Below are 12653 nucleotides of genomic sequence, written 5' to 3' on the forward strand. Positions count from 1 at the left end.
GAGAGAGAGAGAGTTTACTTGGGGGTTTGCTTAGAGTATCAGAAGGTGAGTCCTTGATCATCAGAGTAGGAAGCATGGTAGGTAGGCAGGATAGCATGGCACTGGAACAGTAGCTGAGAGTTATGTCTGGTCCACAATCTCAGTGAAAAGTGTGGGAGAGAGGGAAGGAGAGAAAGAAAGAGAAGAAAGAGGAGGAAAGAGAGAGACTGAGTGAGAGCAAGTACTAGACCTGGGATTTTGAAGCCCACCTGCAGTCACACACCTCCTCCAACAAGATCACACCTTCTAATCCTTTCCAAGACAGTTCCACTAATTAGGGACCAAACATTTACATGTATGAACCAATGAGGAACATCCCCATTTAAGCCTCCATACCTGGTTGGCCTAGAACTGTTGGTTGACTAGGCTGGCCTCCAAACCACAGAAATGGACCTGCCTCTGTCTCTCAACTTCTGGGATTAAAGGTGTACACCGCCATGCCCAGTTGCCTTTCAGTTAATGAGACAGTAATTTGTAGTTTTCAAATTATAAATCTTACATTCTTTGTTATGTTCTGTCCTAAGTATTTTTTATGATATTGTCAGTATATTTTCTTTAAAGAAAACAAACAAACAAAAAAGAATCTTATACTATATAAATCTTAAACTTCTTTGCTACATTTATTTTTAAGTATTGGGGTTTTGTTTTCATATTATTGTTAGTACAATTATTTTCTTTCTTTCTTAAGGGAAAAAACTTCATGTGTATGGTGTTTTGCCTGCATGTGTGTCTGTGTCCTGTATACATATCTGGGTGAATGGGAGGTCCAGAAGAGGGCATTGGATCTCCCACAACCAGGTTGCAGATGGTTCTAAACCAGAGTCCTCTGAAAGAGCAGCCAGTGCTCTGAACCTCCAAGCCATCTCTCCAACTCCTAGAATTGTTGTATTAATTTTATTTTCATATTACTCATTATAAGGGTATAGGATCACAGTTGGTCGTGTGTCTATTCATTTTATATTCCTCAAGGTTAAAGGTATAATAGTTTGGTTTTTTCTTACTGAATTCATCAAAATTGTCTTATGAGATCATTCCATTTGCAAATAATTTCTTCATTTTCATTCTAGGTACATTTTATTTCGTTTTTAAATTGCCTTGATACCTCCAATACAATGTTAAATAGAAATAAAAAAGGGAATTTTTTCATTTTACTGTTCTTGATTAGTGGATGAGTGAAATTTACTCAGTACTTTTAAAATATTATGTTAGCTGTGAGTTTTTATTTAATTGGAGATGTTCACTTAGGTTCTTTATAAAGTTCTTTTTCAAGATATGATAGTGTTAGAAAATTTATATTAGATGATCAAAAGAGTGTATGCATGGTTCTGTAAATAACATATTACATTAAGTGATTTCTAAGACGTTACAATCTCATATTGTTTGAATCAAATGCTTTTTTCACGTTACACAATTATTTTGTTTGTTACTAAATTTGATTTATGCAATTATTTTATATGTTATTAGATTTGATTTACTAACATTTTATTGAGACTTTTTACTTCTGCATTCCCAAATGATATTGATCTGTTTTTTTTTTCCTTTACTCTTGTGATGTATTTCTTGTTATGGTAGCAGGGTACAACTTACTTTAGAAAATGAAATCAAAATTGTGTGTGTGTTTGTGTGTACCTAATCTAAATTTTTGGGAGAAATTCCAAGCATTAATTCTTTAAGTTCCTGATACACTATATTCATTGCAAATATTTGAGGATTTTTTTTTCTTTGTGGGAAGTTAGTTTACTCTTGCTTTGTTTTTCATAGATTTTCTGTTTGTTCCTGTGAGTTTTATTCTTGGTATTCTCCTAAGAATTTATACATTTAATTTGTGTTATGTAGTTTTTCAACACAGAGATTTTCATAGGACTTCTATGTTATGAGTTTTACTTTTTCAAAGTCCGTAATAGTGATTTTCCCTTTTCCTTATATGATTTTAGTAATTTGAGTTCTTTCCTTTTTCTTGGTCAATCTGTATTAACATTTTGCCTTTCATTTATAATACTTATTTTTATTGATTAAATTTGTTCTTTAACAATTTCACAAAGGTACACAATGTACTCTATCGATTCTCATTTCCCATTGGCTCTTATTTCCCTCATCTGTCATCTACCCCTCCTCCCTACAAATTCCTTTCCCAGATCCATGGCTTTTTTCTTTCTTCAAAGTCAATAATAGTGACCCTCTATTTTACCTGTGCAATTTTAGCAATTTGAGACCTTTTTCTTTTTCTTGGTCAATCAATGTTAATAATTTAGAAATAATTTTGATTTCAGTGATTTCTGTTTATCTCTAATATAATCTTTATTTTTTGGACTTTTGATACAAGTTTTCTCTGTAGCTTTTGAGCCCATCCTGGAACTTGCTCTTGTAGACCAGGCTGGTCTTGTACTCACAGAGATCCACCTGCCTCTGCCTCCTGAGTGCTGGGATTAAAGGCATGTGCCACCACTGCCTGGTTAAAATTTTATTTTATACTAGGCTGTATGTGTGCTTACTTTTTAAAAATAGTTTCTAAGATACAAACCTATGTGATTGGGATTGTTCTTTTCTTATAAAAGAGGCAATATAACTAATGTTTTTCTTGAGCCTTGCTTTATTAATTGTTTGAAAATACCACTTAACTTACAAATATTTGTGAATTTCTCAAGGTATTCACTTTTATTTCTGATATCACTTCATTTTAACTGGAACATACACTGTTCTTAAAGTTGTTGACTCTTATTTCATATTCTAACATTTAGTCTACCGAACACAAAATTCCATATATATTAAAATACATATTTTAATTCATTTTAGGTAGAAAATACTATTGATATCTTCTAGGCATGGTTGTAAAATGTTATGTAAGCCTATTCCCATGTTCACATACTGTCCATTCTATTATAGAAAGCTGTTACTGAAACCATGTTCATTTCTGCCCAGTTTTAGTTCATGTAGTTTTGAATTCTATTATTAGGTTTATGTATGTGTATTATTTTTGTAATGACTTTTGAAATTTCCTACAGAATTTCTTTTTTAAATGCATTTATTTATTTTGAATATGGATGCCACGGTACACATATGTTGATTACGGGACCACTTGTGGGACTTGATTTTCCTATTCCATCAAGTACATTCTGATGATTGAACTCTGGTCATCAAGCTCAGAAGAAAGGGTTAGCTAATGTTCTGGCCTTCAGTGTAATGCACTCTTGCAAAAGTCTTTAAACTCTCAAAGACTGGTTCCAATAACATATTTCTCCCAACAAGGCCAGACCTCCTAAATGTCCCCAGACAACTCTACCAACTAGGGACCAGACATTCAAATTTCTGAGATTGTGGCAGACAATTCATTCAGACCACCACACAGAAGCTTCAGTCCATGGTTGTTTGGTCTCACTGCCTTTGTTTAGCCTATGGTAAGACACAACTTCTTAGCAGTGAACACATGAGAGAAGTAGATGTTTATTACATGACAGTCAAGAAGTGAAGAAGATGAGAGGTCTGGCTATGGTCTCAACATCTTCTATACCATACCTCCAATGACCTTAGTTACTTTCACTTGACCTCTTCTCCTAAAAGTCATGTCACTTCCTAGTAGTGCTACAGATTAGCAACCACATTTGCTTTTCAAAAACATACCTACATTATAGCAGAATTTTCTGCTACATAGTTTGTATAATATTATCGGTTTTTCTAAGGATTTTTTTTAATTTAGAGAATTACTTTTTATTTGCTTATTTTAAATAGCACAACTAGCTGGTTCTTTATATAATTAAACAATTTACAGTCAGAAAGCATATTAAAAACCCTTATACTTATTGCAACTATATACAAGGTGTGTTAAAATCTACCATTTTGCTAGATGCTTGCTGTTTGTTCAACATTCTTATTGTTCCTTCCTTTTTCCATCTTTTATTTAGAATTTTTCATGATTATATATCATCTATGTTATTTGTTTATTATGTGTATTTATTTTCATTACTTTATAGTTTTTAATAAATAGCATTATTTAGCCTATCAATCTACCTTCAAACACTATTATACTCTATTATATGAAGTATATTTTTATCTCTTCTTTATGATCTCTTTTCTATTTTTAGCATATGTGCTTTCTCATATACATAATGAAAAAAGTTACTTTTAAAAGTTAACTACCTTTTAAAACATATTGAGAATAACAAAACAATTATTTTAGATCTCTCTACATCATTGTCTTTTCTGATTCTATTAATTCTTTATCCTGGGTCCAATTTTTATCCAGTATCACATTTCTCTTCCTGTATTTTTGGCTGCTCTTCTAGCAAACAATACAATCGGCTTTTTTATTATTTATTTATTAAAGATTTCTGTCTCTTCCCCACCGCCGCCTCCCCTTTCCCTCCTCCTTCCCCAATCAAGTCCCCCTCCCTCGTCAGCCCAAAGAGCAATCAGGGTTCCCTGCCCTGTGGGAAGTCCAAGGACCACCCACCTCCATCCAGGTCTAGTAAGGTGAGCATCCAAACTGCCTAGGCTCCCACGAAACCAATAGGTACAGTAGGATCAAAAACCCATTGCCATTGTTCTTGAGGTCTCAGTAGTCCTCATTGTCCGCTATGTTCAGCGAGACCGGTTTTAACCCAGGCTTTTTCAGACCCAGGCCAGCTGGCCTTGGTGAGTTCCCGATAGAACATCCCCATTGTCTCAGTGTGTGGATGCAGAAGCTTCTGTAAAGCAAAGGATACTGTTACTAAGACAGAAAGGCAACCCACTGACTGGGAGAAGATCTTCACCAACCCCGCAACTGACAAAGGTCTGATCTCCAAAATATATAAAGAACTCAAGAAACTAGACCGTAGAAGGCTAATCAACCCAATTATAAAATGGGGCACTGAGCTGAACAGAGATCTCTCAACAGAAGAAGTTCAAATGGCCAAAAGACACCTAAGGCCATGCTCAACTTCCTTAGCGATCAGGGAAATGCAAATCAAGACAACTTTCAGATACCATCTTACACCTGTCAGAATGGCGAAAATAAAAAACACCCAATGATAGCCTTTGCTGGAGAGGTTGTGGAGAAAGGGGTACACTCATCCATTGCTGGTGAGAATGCAAACTTGTGCAACCACTCTGGAAAGCAGTGTGGAGGTTCCTCAGGAAATTCGGGATCAACCTACCCATGGACCCAGCAATACCACTCTTGGGAATATACCCAAGAGAGGCCTTATCATACAACAAAAGTTTATGCTCTACTATGTTTACAATCGGCTTTTTAAGTTGGAAAGCAATCTTTATCTTGCCTACATTATTCAAAGTGAGAATAGTAACCCTTTATGTGACAGGCATATGCTCCTAATCACACTGCTTATCTAACATCCTGGAAAGTATAAACCCTTATATAAACTTTGTCTTTTCTTATTTTAAAAACAGATATTATCAATATCAGCATATCATTTTTTCCTTTATTGAGTACAGATGTTTTACCTAGTCGCTTAAAGAATGTATACATCTGAATATTCAGCATCACTAACCTTGTGCTTTAGGAAAATAAAATGGTGATGTGTGGTACCATTGGTTGATCTGGTAATAAAGAAAGCTGAGTTACTGTGAGTAGCATTTATGGCATGGATATATTAGGTAAAACAATAGTTCACATGGAGAATAAGGTACAACAGAACAAGATTTATTACCCTACTAAGAATGGTGCAATATTTATAATTTAAGAATTATTTCATGGTTGAATTTTTATCTAGTATTTTGAAACATATTTGACAAGGAGTATGGAACTGTCTTAGAGAGGTGGAGCACGATACTGCTTTTTTTCTATGTATAGAATAGCATTAGAGAGGTCTGCCGCTCAAGATAGGGCAGCGGCATACGTTATTGTGTCACTTTATCTTGATAAGATTTCTGAAACCCATTTGTTTTTTTTTTATTTTTCTATCCTGTAAACATGAACAACTGTCTAAGGAGTGAGCTCATTACTTATGGTTCTTATTTTATTTTTGTCTTTTCTCCGTATCATTATCCTGTGCTAACAATGATCCAACATGGACAGTGACAAAGTTTCTCCCCTTTATTAAACATAAAAATAGTGACAGTTTTTCTTTTATATTTGAGAGGGCGTTTCATTTGAAATTAGTAAAACGTCATTCAGGGATAAATTGATTTAAATAGGGGACTGGAAATAGGAGTGGCTACAAATGACAGTTATTTTGTAATGCGTGTACCTGTTTTTCATGTATAGGTACAGGACACAATATCCAATCCTAGGTCTCCTGTATGATGACTATGAATATATACCACCAGGAAGTGACACACAGACTATCGTGATTGAGAAAACGGAAGATAAATGGACTCATGTAAGTTTATTTGGGCGTTTCTAGGCTGTTTTAATTAATTATATACTTACAGATTTTAAAACTTAGGTAAAGTATCAAATGAAAGCAGACAACTTGAAAGGCAATGGGGCATGAATGTCATGTATCAATAGAATTTGTCTTGTATTCTTGAATGTGAATACTTATTAACTTCTATTGCTTTAAAATTTGAAAAGAGAGTTATGTCTGTTTTCTCTCTAGATTGTAAGATCCTCCAGCTTTAAATTCTGGAGTTTAATGTAAGGCTGAATAACCATGCAAATGACATGCATATTTACTTTCTATAACTCCCTTCAACATGACCAGACAACATAGATATCAACACCATTCTAAGTAATTCAAGCTATTGTTAAGGGGGTGATTATTTTAAAATCTCTTTCTTAAAAATAGACGACAGCTATTTTCTTAAGACTTTTACTACTTTCTTTGTTAACCTTTATAATAGTGATTGTCAAAGAGAAAATAGACATTCATTAGCACAGTGGTTCTTCTCCAGTTGCATCTACTTCTAAACTCCAGAGCACTTAGTGTCTTTAAACAGTTTCAGTTTTCATTAGTGGTTTACTATATTGGCATCTACTGGGTATAGACCACAGGTGTTCCCATGCCACCTATGGTGTGCAGGACTACTTAGTTACAAACAATTTTCTTTCCCCAAATTTTAAAAGTGCTGAACTTCAGCAAACTTGCTAATATTAAAAAAAAGAGCTCTGGAGTTTTCTTATTTATATACTTCTACAGTTTTATGTGATATTTAATAGTAAATCATTGATCATGAGCATAGGAATGTGTAACATTTCTCAGGTACAATGGGCAGAAAGAAGTTTCAGAGTCTCACCTTTCAAACCATACATGATCTTATTTAAAACTGTGTGGAAAGGAACTTCTGTGTTATGTTAATATTTACTTCTCAGATGACTTATATACTAAAAACAGACAAAGCAAATCCACTGTTAGTAAACTCAAGAAGTGGTTAATCAGGGAAAGTAGGGCTGATTGCAAGACAGCATAAGAAGAGCATACAGTTTACTAATAATGTTTTGTTTTCTGACTTGTATAGTATTGAGTATATTGTGCAATTTAGAAACTGAGGTTTATGATATATGTATTTTTACATTTTTACTGTACTTTGGTAACTATGTAATGACAAACACAGTTACCAAAATTTTAAGTCTTAAAATAATACTTCTCTAATGTTGTTACTAAAATTAAAAGTTGTTAAATGATGCACTAAATATATATATCTTATGGTCAAATAAGCCCAAATACTTCGGTAATAATAAAGTCATGATGATTTTAGTTCTAATGATCTTTTACACATTATGAAAGCACCAATCTTTTAAGTTACTAGTGCAAGTAAGCCATATTTAGTAAATCTTCAGCAAAAATAAAAATACATGCAAAGTTTAATCTTTCAAAGTCATTTTTCTTAGGTCATTAACTAATTGAGAACTGTTACTATCAAGTGATAAAGAGAATTTGATAACTCAAAAACCAGTTAGCAACAAAAGTGGTCTGCACAGGACACATAATTTTCATTTAAGGATAAATTGGTGCTGAAAGTTAAGACTCAGAAACAATTGCTAAACATGTGCCTCAGAGGTGACAATAGAGTGAGAACCTGTGGAATAAAGAGTCTAGTGTAGTAGCCATTTCTGTGTCACCAATGAAATAGTTAAGGTCTGAAAGGGTTATAGAAGAGTATGTTTATATAAGTTCACAGATGATAGATCTTGATTAATTATCAGAGATGTTTCAGCATATACCTAACCTCTAAATATTACAATAAGAAGAAAATACAACCGATCTCCCTTCTTCTGGCTTGCAGCTATTTAAAACACATGCATTAAGTCAGAGAGATTATACTTTTATTGAGCAATATATATATATATATATATATATATATATATATACTGTTAGCAGTATACATACCCAACTGAATAATTTTGGGATGTATGTGCATGTAATAATGGCAGCATTTTAAAGTAATTGTGAATCAATTTTAAGATACATTTTTTTTCTTTTCTAGCCATGAATGGATCCACTTTGCAGGACTACAATTCAAAGGAAATTTTCTGTCTGCATCAGTATTTTAATAGTTATTTTCTATTGCTAAAGCACAATCAAATTGTGAACTATGGTCCTATCCCAATCAATCTAATGGGATGATTTAATTATGAAGATGAGTTCCCCCAGCCATTTAGGAGACCTGAATCCTTTTGTGCACATTGAAATATTTGATACAACACCATACAAATAGGAAAAAAAAACCTTTGTTTCAACTCTTGTTGCAGACATTGTAGAACCTAACCTGCTACTTTTATATAGGGTGCTTCATATATGTTGAACTTATTCGTAAGCATAGATTCTTTACAAGTTATTTTATTATGTTAAATGTGCAGTTTAGCTACAAGATTCAATGCTATTTTTCAGAAAACAGAGGCAAAAGACAATTAAATTAAAAAATAGGTTAACTAGAGCATGAAATAAACAGCCTAAATGTACATTTCTCATATTGAGCTTATGACTAAACAAGAGTGTGGCAATGCTAATATGCCTTGGAAATAGCTAAGTCAGAGGTGGAGGTTAATGTTGTTAATCAAGGAAATGGGCTAATGTCTTTTAAAATAACTACATTAATTAAATTATACATTGTGCAACTTGTTCTAAGTACCTGGGAAAAATCTGTTCTTTCAAAACATGTTTTCTGCAAGTAATCCAATTCACTTTCTTAAAAACATATAGTACTATACTGTAGTAGTGGGGCAATAAGAATGTAGAAGTTTTCATAGTGATATAGCTATAACATTGAAATATTGCATAATCATAAAAACTTAAGTAATAAAAATAATAAAAGGTATTTGATAACTGTATCTTACTTGAAGAATATTTTATAGTAGAGTCTTTAATGTATTTAGAAGTTTCTTAGTTGACTTGTAATGACTTTATAAGGTAGATACAAATATTTGTTAGATAAATTACAATAATAAATTTCATAGTATAACCTAATTAAAACGTACAAATTTTTCATCAAAGTTAGAATTAATGTAACAAATACATTCAAATTACATTTCTAGTACATAGTTTTGTACTAAGATATTTACAGAAACCTTTATAAAAATTTTCAGCTTATAGGCATATTCTAAAAATTATTCATTATACTAAGAAACAGTTAAGATAGGTATGGCTGTAGCACTATACTAACTGGACCTATGCTGAAAAATATTCAAAAAGTCTTGATAATGAAATTAAGAGTCTTATTTATATTATCATAACATTTGAGCTAGATATTAAGTTCTGAAACACGAATAAAATTTGTTTTATCAATACAGTGATCCTCTGTTTTATGAAAAGATGTTTCTCCTCTGTTAGCTACTCATATATGTAACTGTGGCAAAAGTGTAGTATATTATCTATCCATTAAAAAGGTTATAAGAGGATGTTTTAATTACCTTGGCAGAAAGCTGCCATAATTAGTTTGAAAATGAGAATAAGTAGGACTGTTTCAAAACAACTAAAAACTATTCATATCCAAAATTATAGAGCAATTAAAATGACAGCCCATTTGATCAAGGATGGTGCGTTAGAGTCATCTAAAAGTTTCTCATTATAGTTACCAATTTTTTAAAGAAAAAAACCCTCTTACAAAACTTAATGGCAGAGAGATTTTCTCTGTATTTGAAAATAAGATCAATAGAATTAAGACGAACTAAATTGATGTATTTTCCTTTCATCAATTCCATAAAGTTTCTCAATGATGTCAGGTAAGGATGCCTGTTTATCTCATTTCTATTTCTGTTTTCACTTCAGATTTGTCAAATAAAATGAAGACTAAAGTCTGGCATGCAAATTTGTGTATATGTCTAAATAAAAAGATGTTAAGCATCTATATGGTCTTTGTGGAACTTCAAATTGGAGATTTATAGGAACGATTTTTAGCATATATTCATATATTGGCAGGAAGTTTTTATCATTCGAATGTTTATACAGGAGGTTAGAAGCAATACTGTATAATGAAAACAAAAAACTCTTTTTGATGTTGCCTACTAAAGGTGGAACTTTAACAAAAGTTTGACAACCAACTGATGCAAAGTACAATATCATAATACCTTTGCTTACAAATTTATTTTCTAAGCCCAAACATGGTTTGCTAAGACATTTCTTCCCATCTTTATACTGGTGCTTTAGCCATATTAATGTTTTCAAACTTGAAGACTATAAAAAAGGGCAATTTAAAAAAATATTTAACCATCAAATTTACATCAATTTAACAAAAATATCTTTGCATTTCTTTTCCTTATTGCAATTTATAAAGATTACACTTATTTGGAAAACAGAAATTCTTTTCAAAGTAACTATTTTCAAATAATTTCCTCAAATCGCCCATCTTCACCATGACACACCATTACAAAATGTACTTTATTTTGTGGGACTTTTTTTTAACTGAAAAGCACATAGTGTTCAATACTTACTCTAGGATAAATAGTAAACAAGGTATTTCAGTAAAGACTATAATAAGCATATCTTTTATTAATAAAAATACCTAATATTTACTCCAGAATAAGACCTTTTTATTATACAAATGAATAGTGGAATTGTTATGTGACACAAGTACAATTATCTTTATCTTATAAAGAATGTGTTTATGCAAAGCTGGTCGTGGTGGCACATACCTTTAATCTCAGCACTCCACTCAGGAACTAGAGCAGGTTTGAGTTTGAGGCCAGCCTAGTATGCAAAGTAAGTTCCAAGACAGCCACAGAGAAACCCTTCCTCAAAAAAAACAAATTGTGTTTGTAAACTTTGGTTTCTCATCCCAGCAGTTTTTGTTTGAAATACATGCTACAGAATTATTTTAAGGGGCAGACTTTAAAACAAAATGCTTTAGTAATGTACTTTGCTAATACCATTGTTGCTGAATACTTTTTGTGTGAATCTGGACCCAACAAAACCAATTTATTTAAATAAGCCAATATATACATATTTTATGTATTTTCCTAAAGGAGTCTAGTGAGACAGTCATACTGAGGAAAATATCTGTTCCTAGAATGACAGAGATTGTAAATCAGATGGGAGATGACTTAAGATATTAAGGAATGTATGAGGCAGTATTAATAATGCCAATTGGCATTAATTAAATAAAACACAATTCTCTTTGGGGTAGTTACTTGAAAATGTACAAATATAAAGGCATAATAGTTGGAAAAGGCAGGCATCTAGGATCAGAGTTTGTATGCAACCTCTCTTATAGGTTTCAGGTGTACAAGGTACTACTTTAGAAGGATAGAGTTGATCTACACAAAATTGAGACATAAGATTCTTTAAACTAATGATATTCTATAGTTATAACATAGTCCTATACTAGCATGTTCTTGTAAGCAAACATTTACTCAAAAATTAAAGAAAAAAAACTTAATTGGCTAGAGTCCCAGGTTTAGTCAGCTATGATTCTATGGTTGCTCTGCCTTCATAAGTGAGAAAATTCTATCACTTACCAAAAATTCTCTAAACAGTTTCTGGGGTTCCCTTCAAATTAAACCACTGGGAGAGGGAGGCATCAAATAACCAATTATTGTTAAGTGAATAAAGAGAATAAAATAATATAAATGAAACAAGCTTTGTAATGTAACCTTAATCATTGAAGATTTGTAATGAGTACACAGAACTTAATTTTATTCTTAAATTTGTGTGATAAAAATCTTTTCAAGAGCAATGCAAGATTGATATTGGTTGTTATCCTGCTTGGGACATGAGTTGATTCTGAGAACTCTATCTGGGAAGAAATTCCTGATACTTTGTGTTAAGCCATAGATCATTTTAAAGTAGTTGAACATTAAAAGTAGTTGAAAAATCCATCAGCACATGATGGTTATTCTGTAAAAAGGACTTTTCAGTAATTTCCATAGGGCAGTCCTGTGCCAAGAAAACCTGTTCTTTAAATGACTATATTTTTTTTATTGAGAAAAGGGAAAAAAAAAGGTTCCGCCTCCTCCCAGCCTCCCATTTCCCTCCCCCTCCTCCCACCCTTCTCCCCCCCACTCCTCTCCCCTCCCCCCACTCCTTTCCCCCTCCCTCTCCAATCCAAAGAGCAGTCAGGGTTTGTTGAAATAAGAGCGGCTGGGCTGCATCCCTGGCACCCGGCCGCCCACATGGCTAGCTTATGCCTCGAAATAATTACACGGAAACTGTATTTTTTTAAACACTGCCTGGCCCAGCTAGTTTCAGTTTCTTATTGGCTAGCTCTTACATATTGTTCTAACCCATTTCTAATATTCTGTG

The 12653-nt window shown here is 32.9% G+C and overlaps 1 protein-coding gene across 2 annotated transcripts in view; it reads left to right on the forward strand.

The window, feature by feature from the left end:
- Pof1b (POF1B actin binding protein) overlaps positions 1-10263 on the forward strand; it is an 89372-nt gene extending 79109 nt beyond the window's left edge. Inside the window, exons 16-17 of one of the 2 annotated variants that reach the window (XM_050130223.1) lie at positions 6242-6356; positions 8404-10263. In XM_050130223.1, the coding sequence (XP_049986180.1) occupies positions 6242-6356; positions 8404-8409 (121 nt within the window). In that variant the 3' untranslated portion in view covers positions 8410-10263. Of the gene's footprint in view, positions 1-6241; positions 6381-8403 lie in introns of those variants that run through there. The other variant, XM_050130222.1, reaches the window with a different exon arrangement.
- Positions 10264-12653: the final 2390 nt, after the last annotated feature.

Source organism: Alexandromys fortis, unplaced genomic scaffold (genome assembly GCF_014885135.2).
Source record: "Alexandromys fortis isolate MF-2015 unplaced genomic scaffold, M_Fortis_MF-2015_v1.1 scaffold_230, whole genome shotgun sequence".
Lineage (NCBI taxonomy): Eukaryota > Metazoa > Chordata > Mammalia > Rodentia > Cricetidae > Alexandromys > Alexandromys fortis.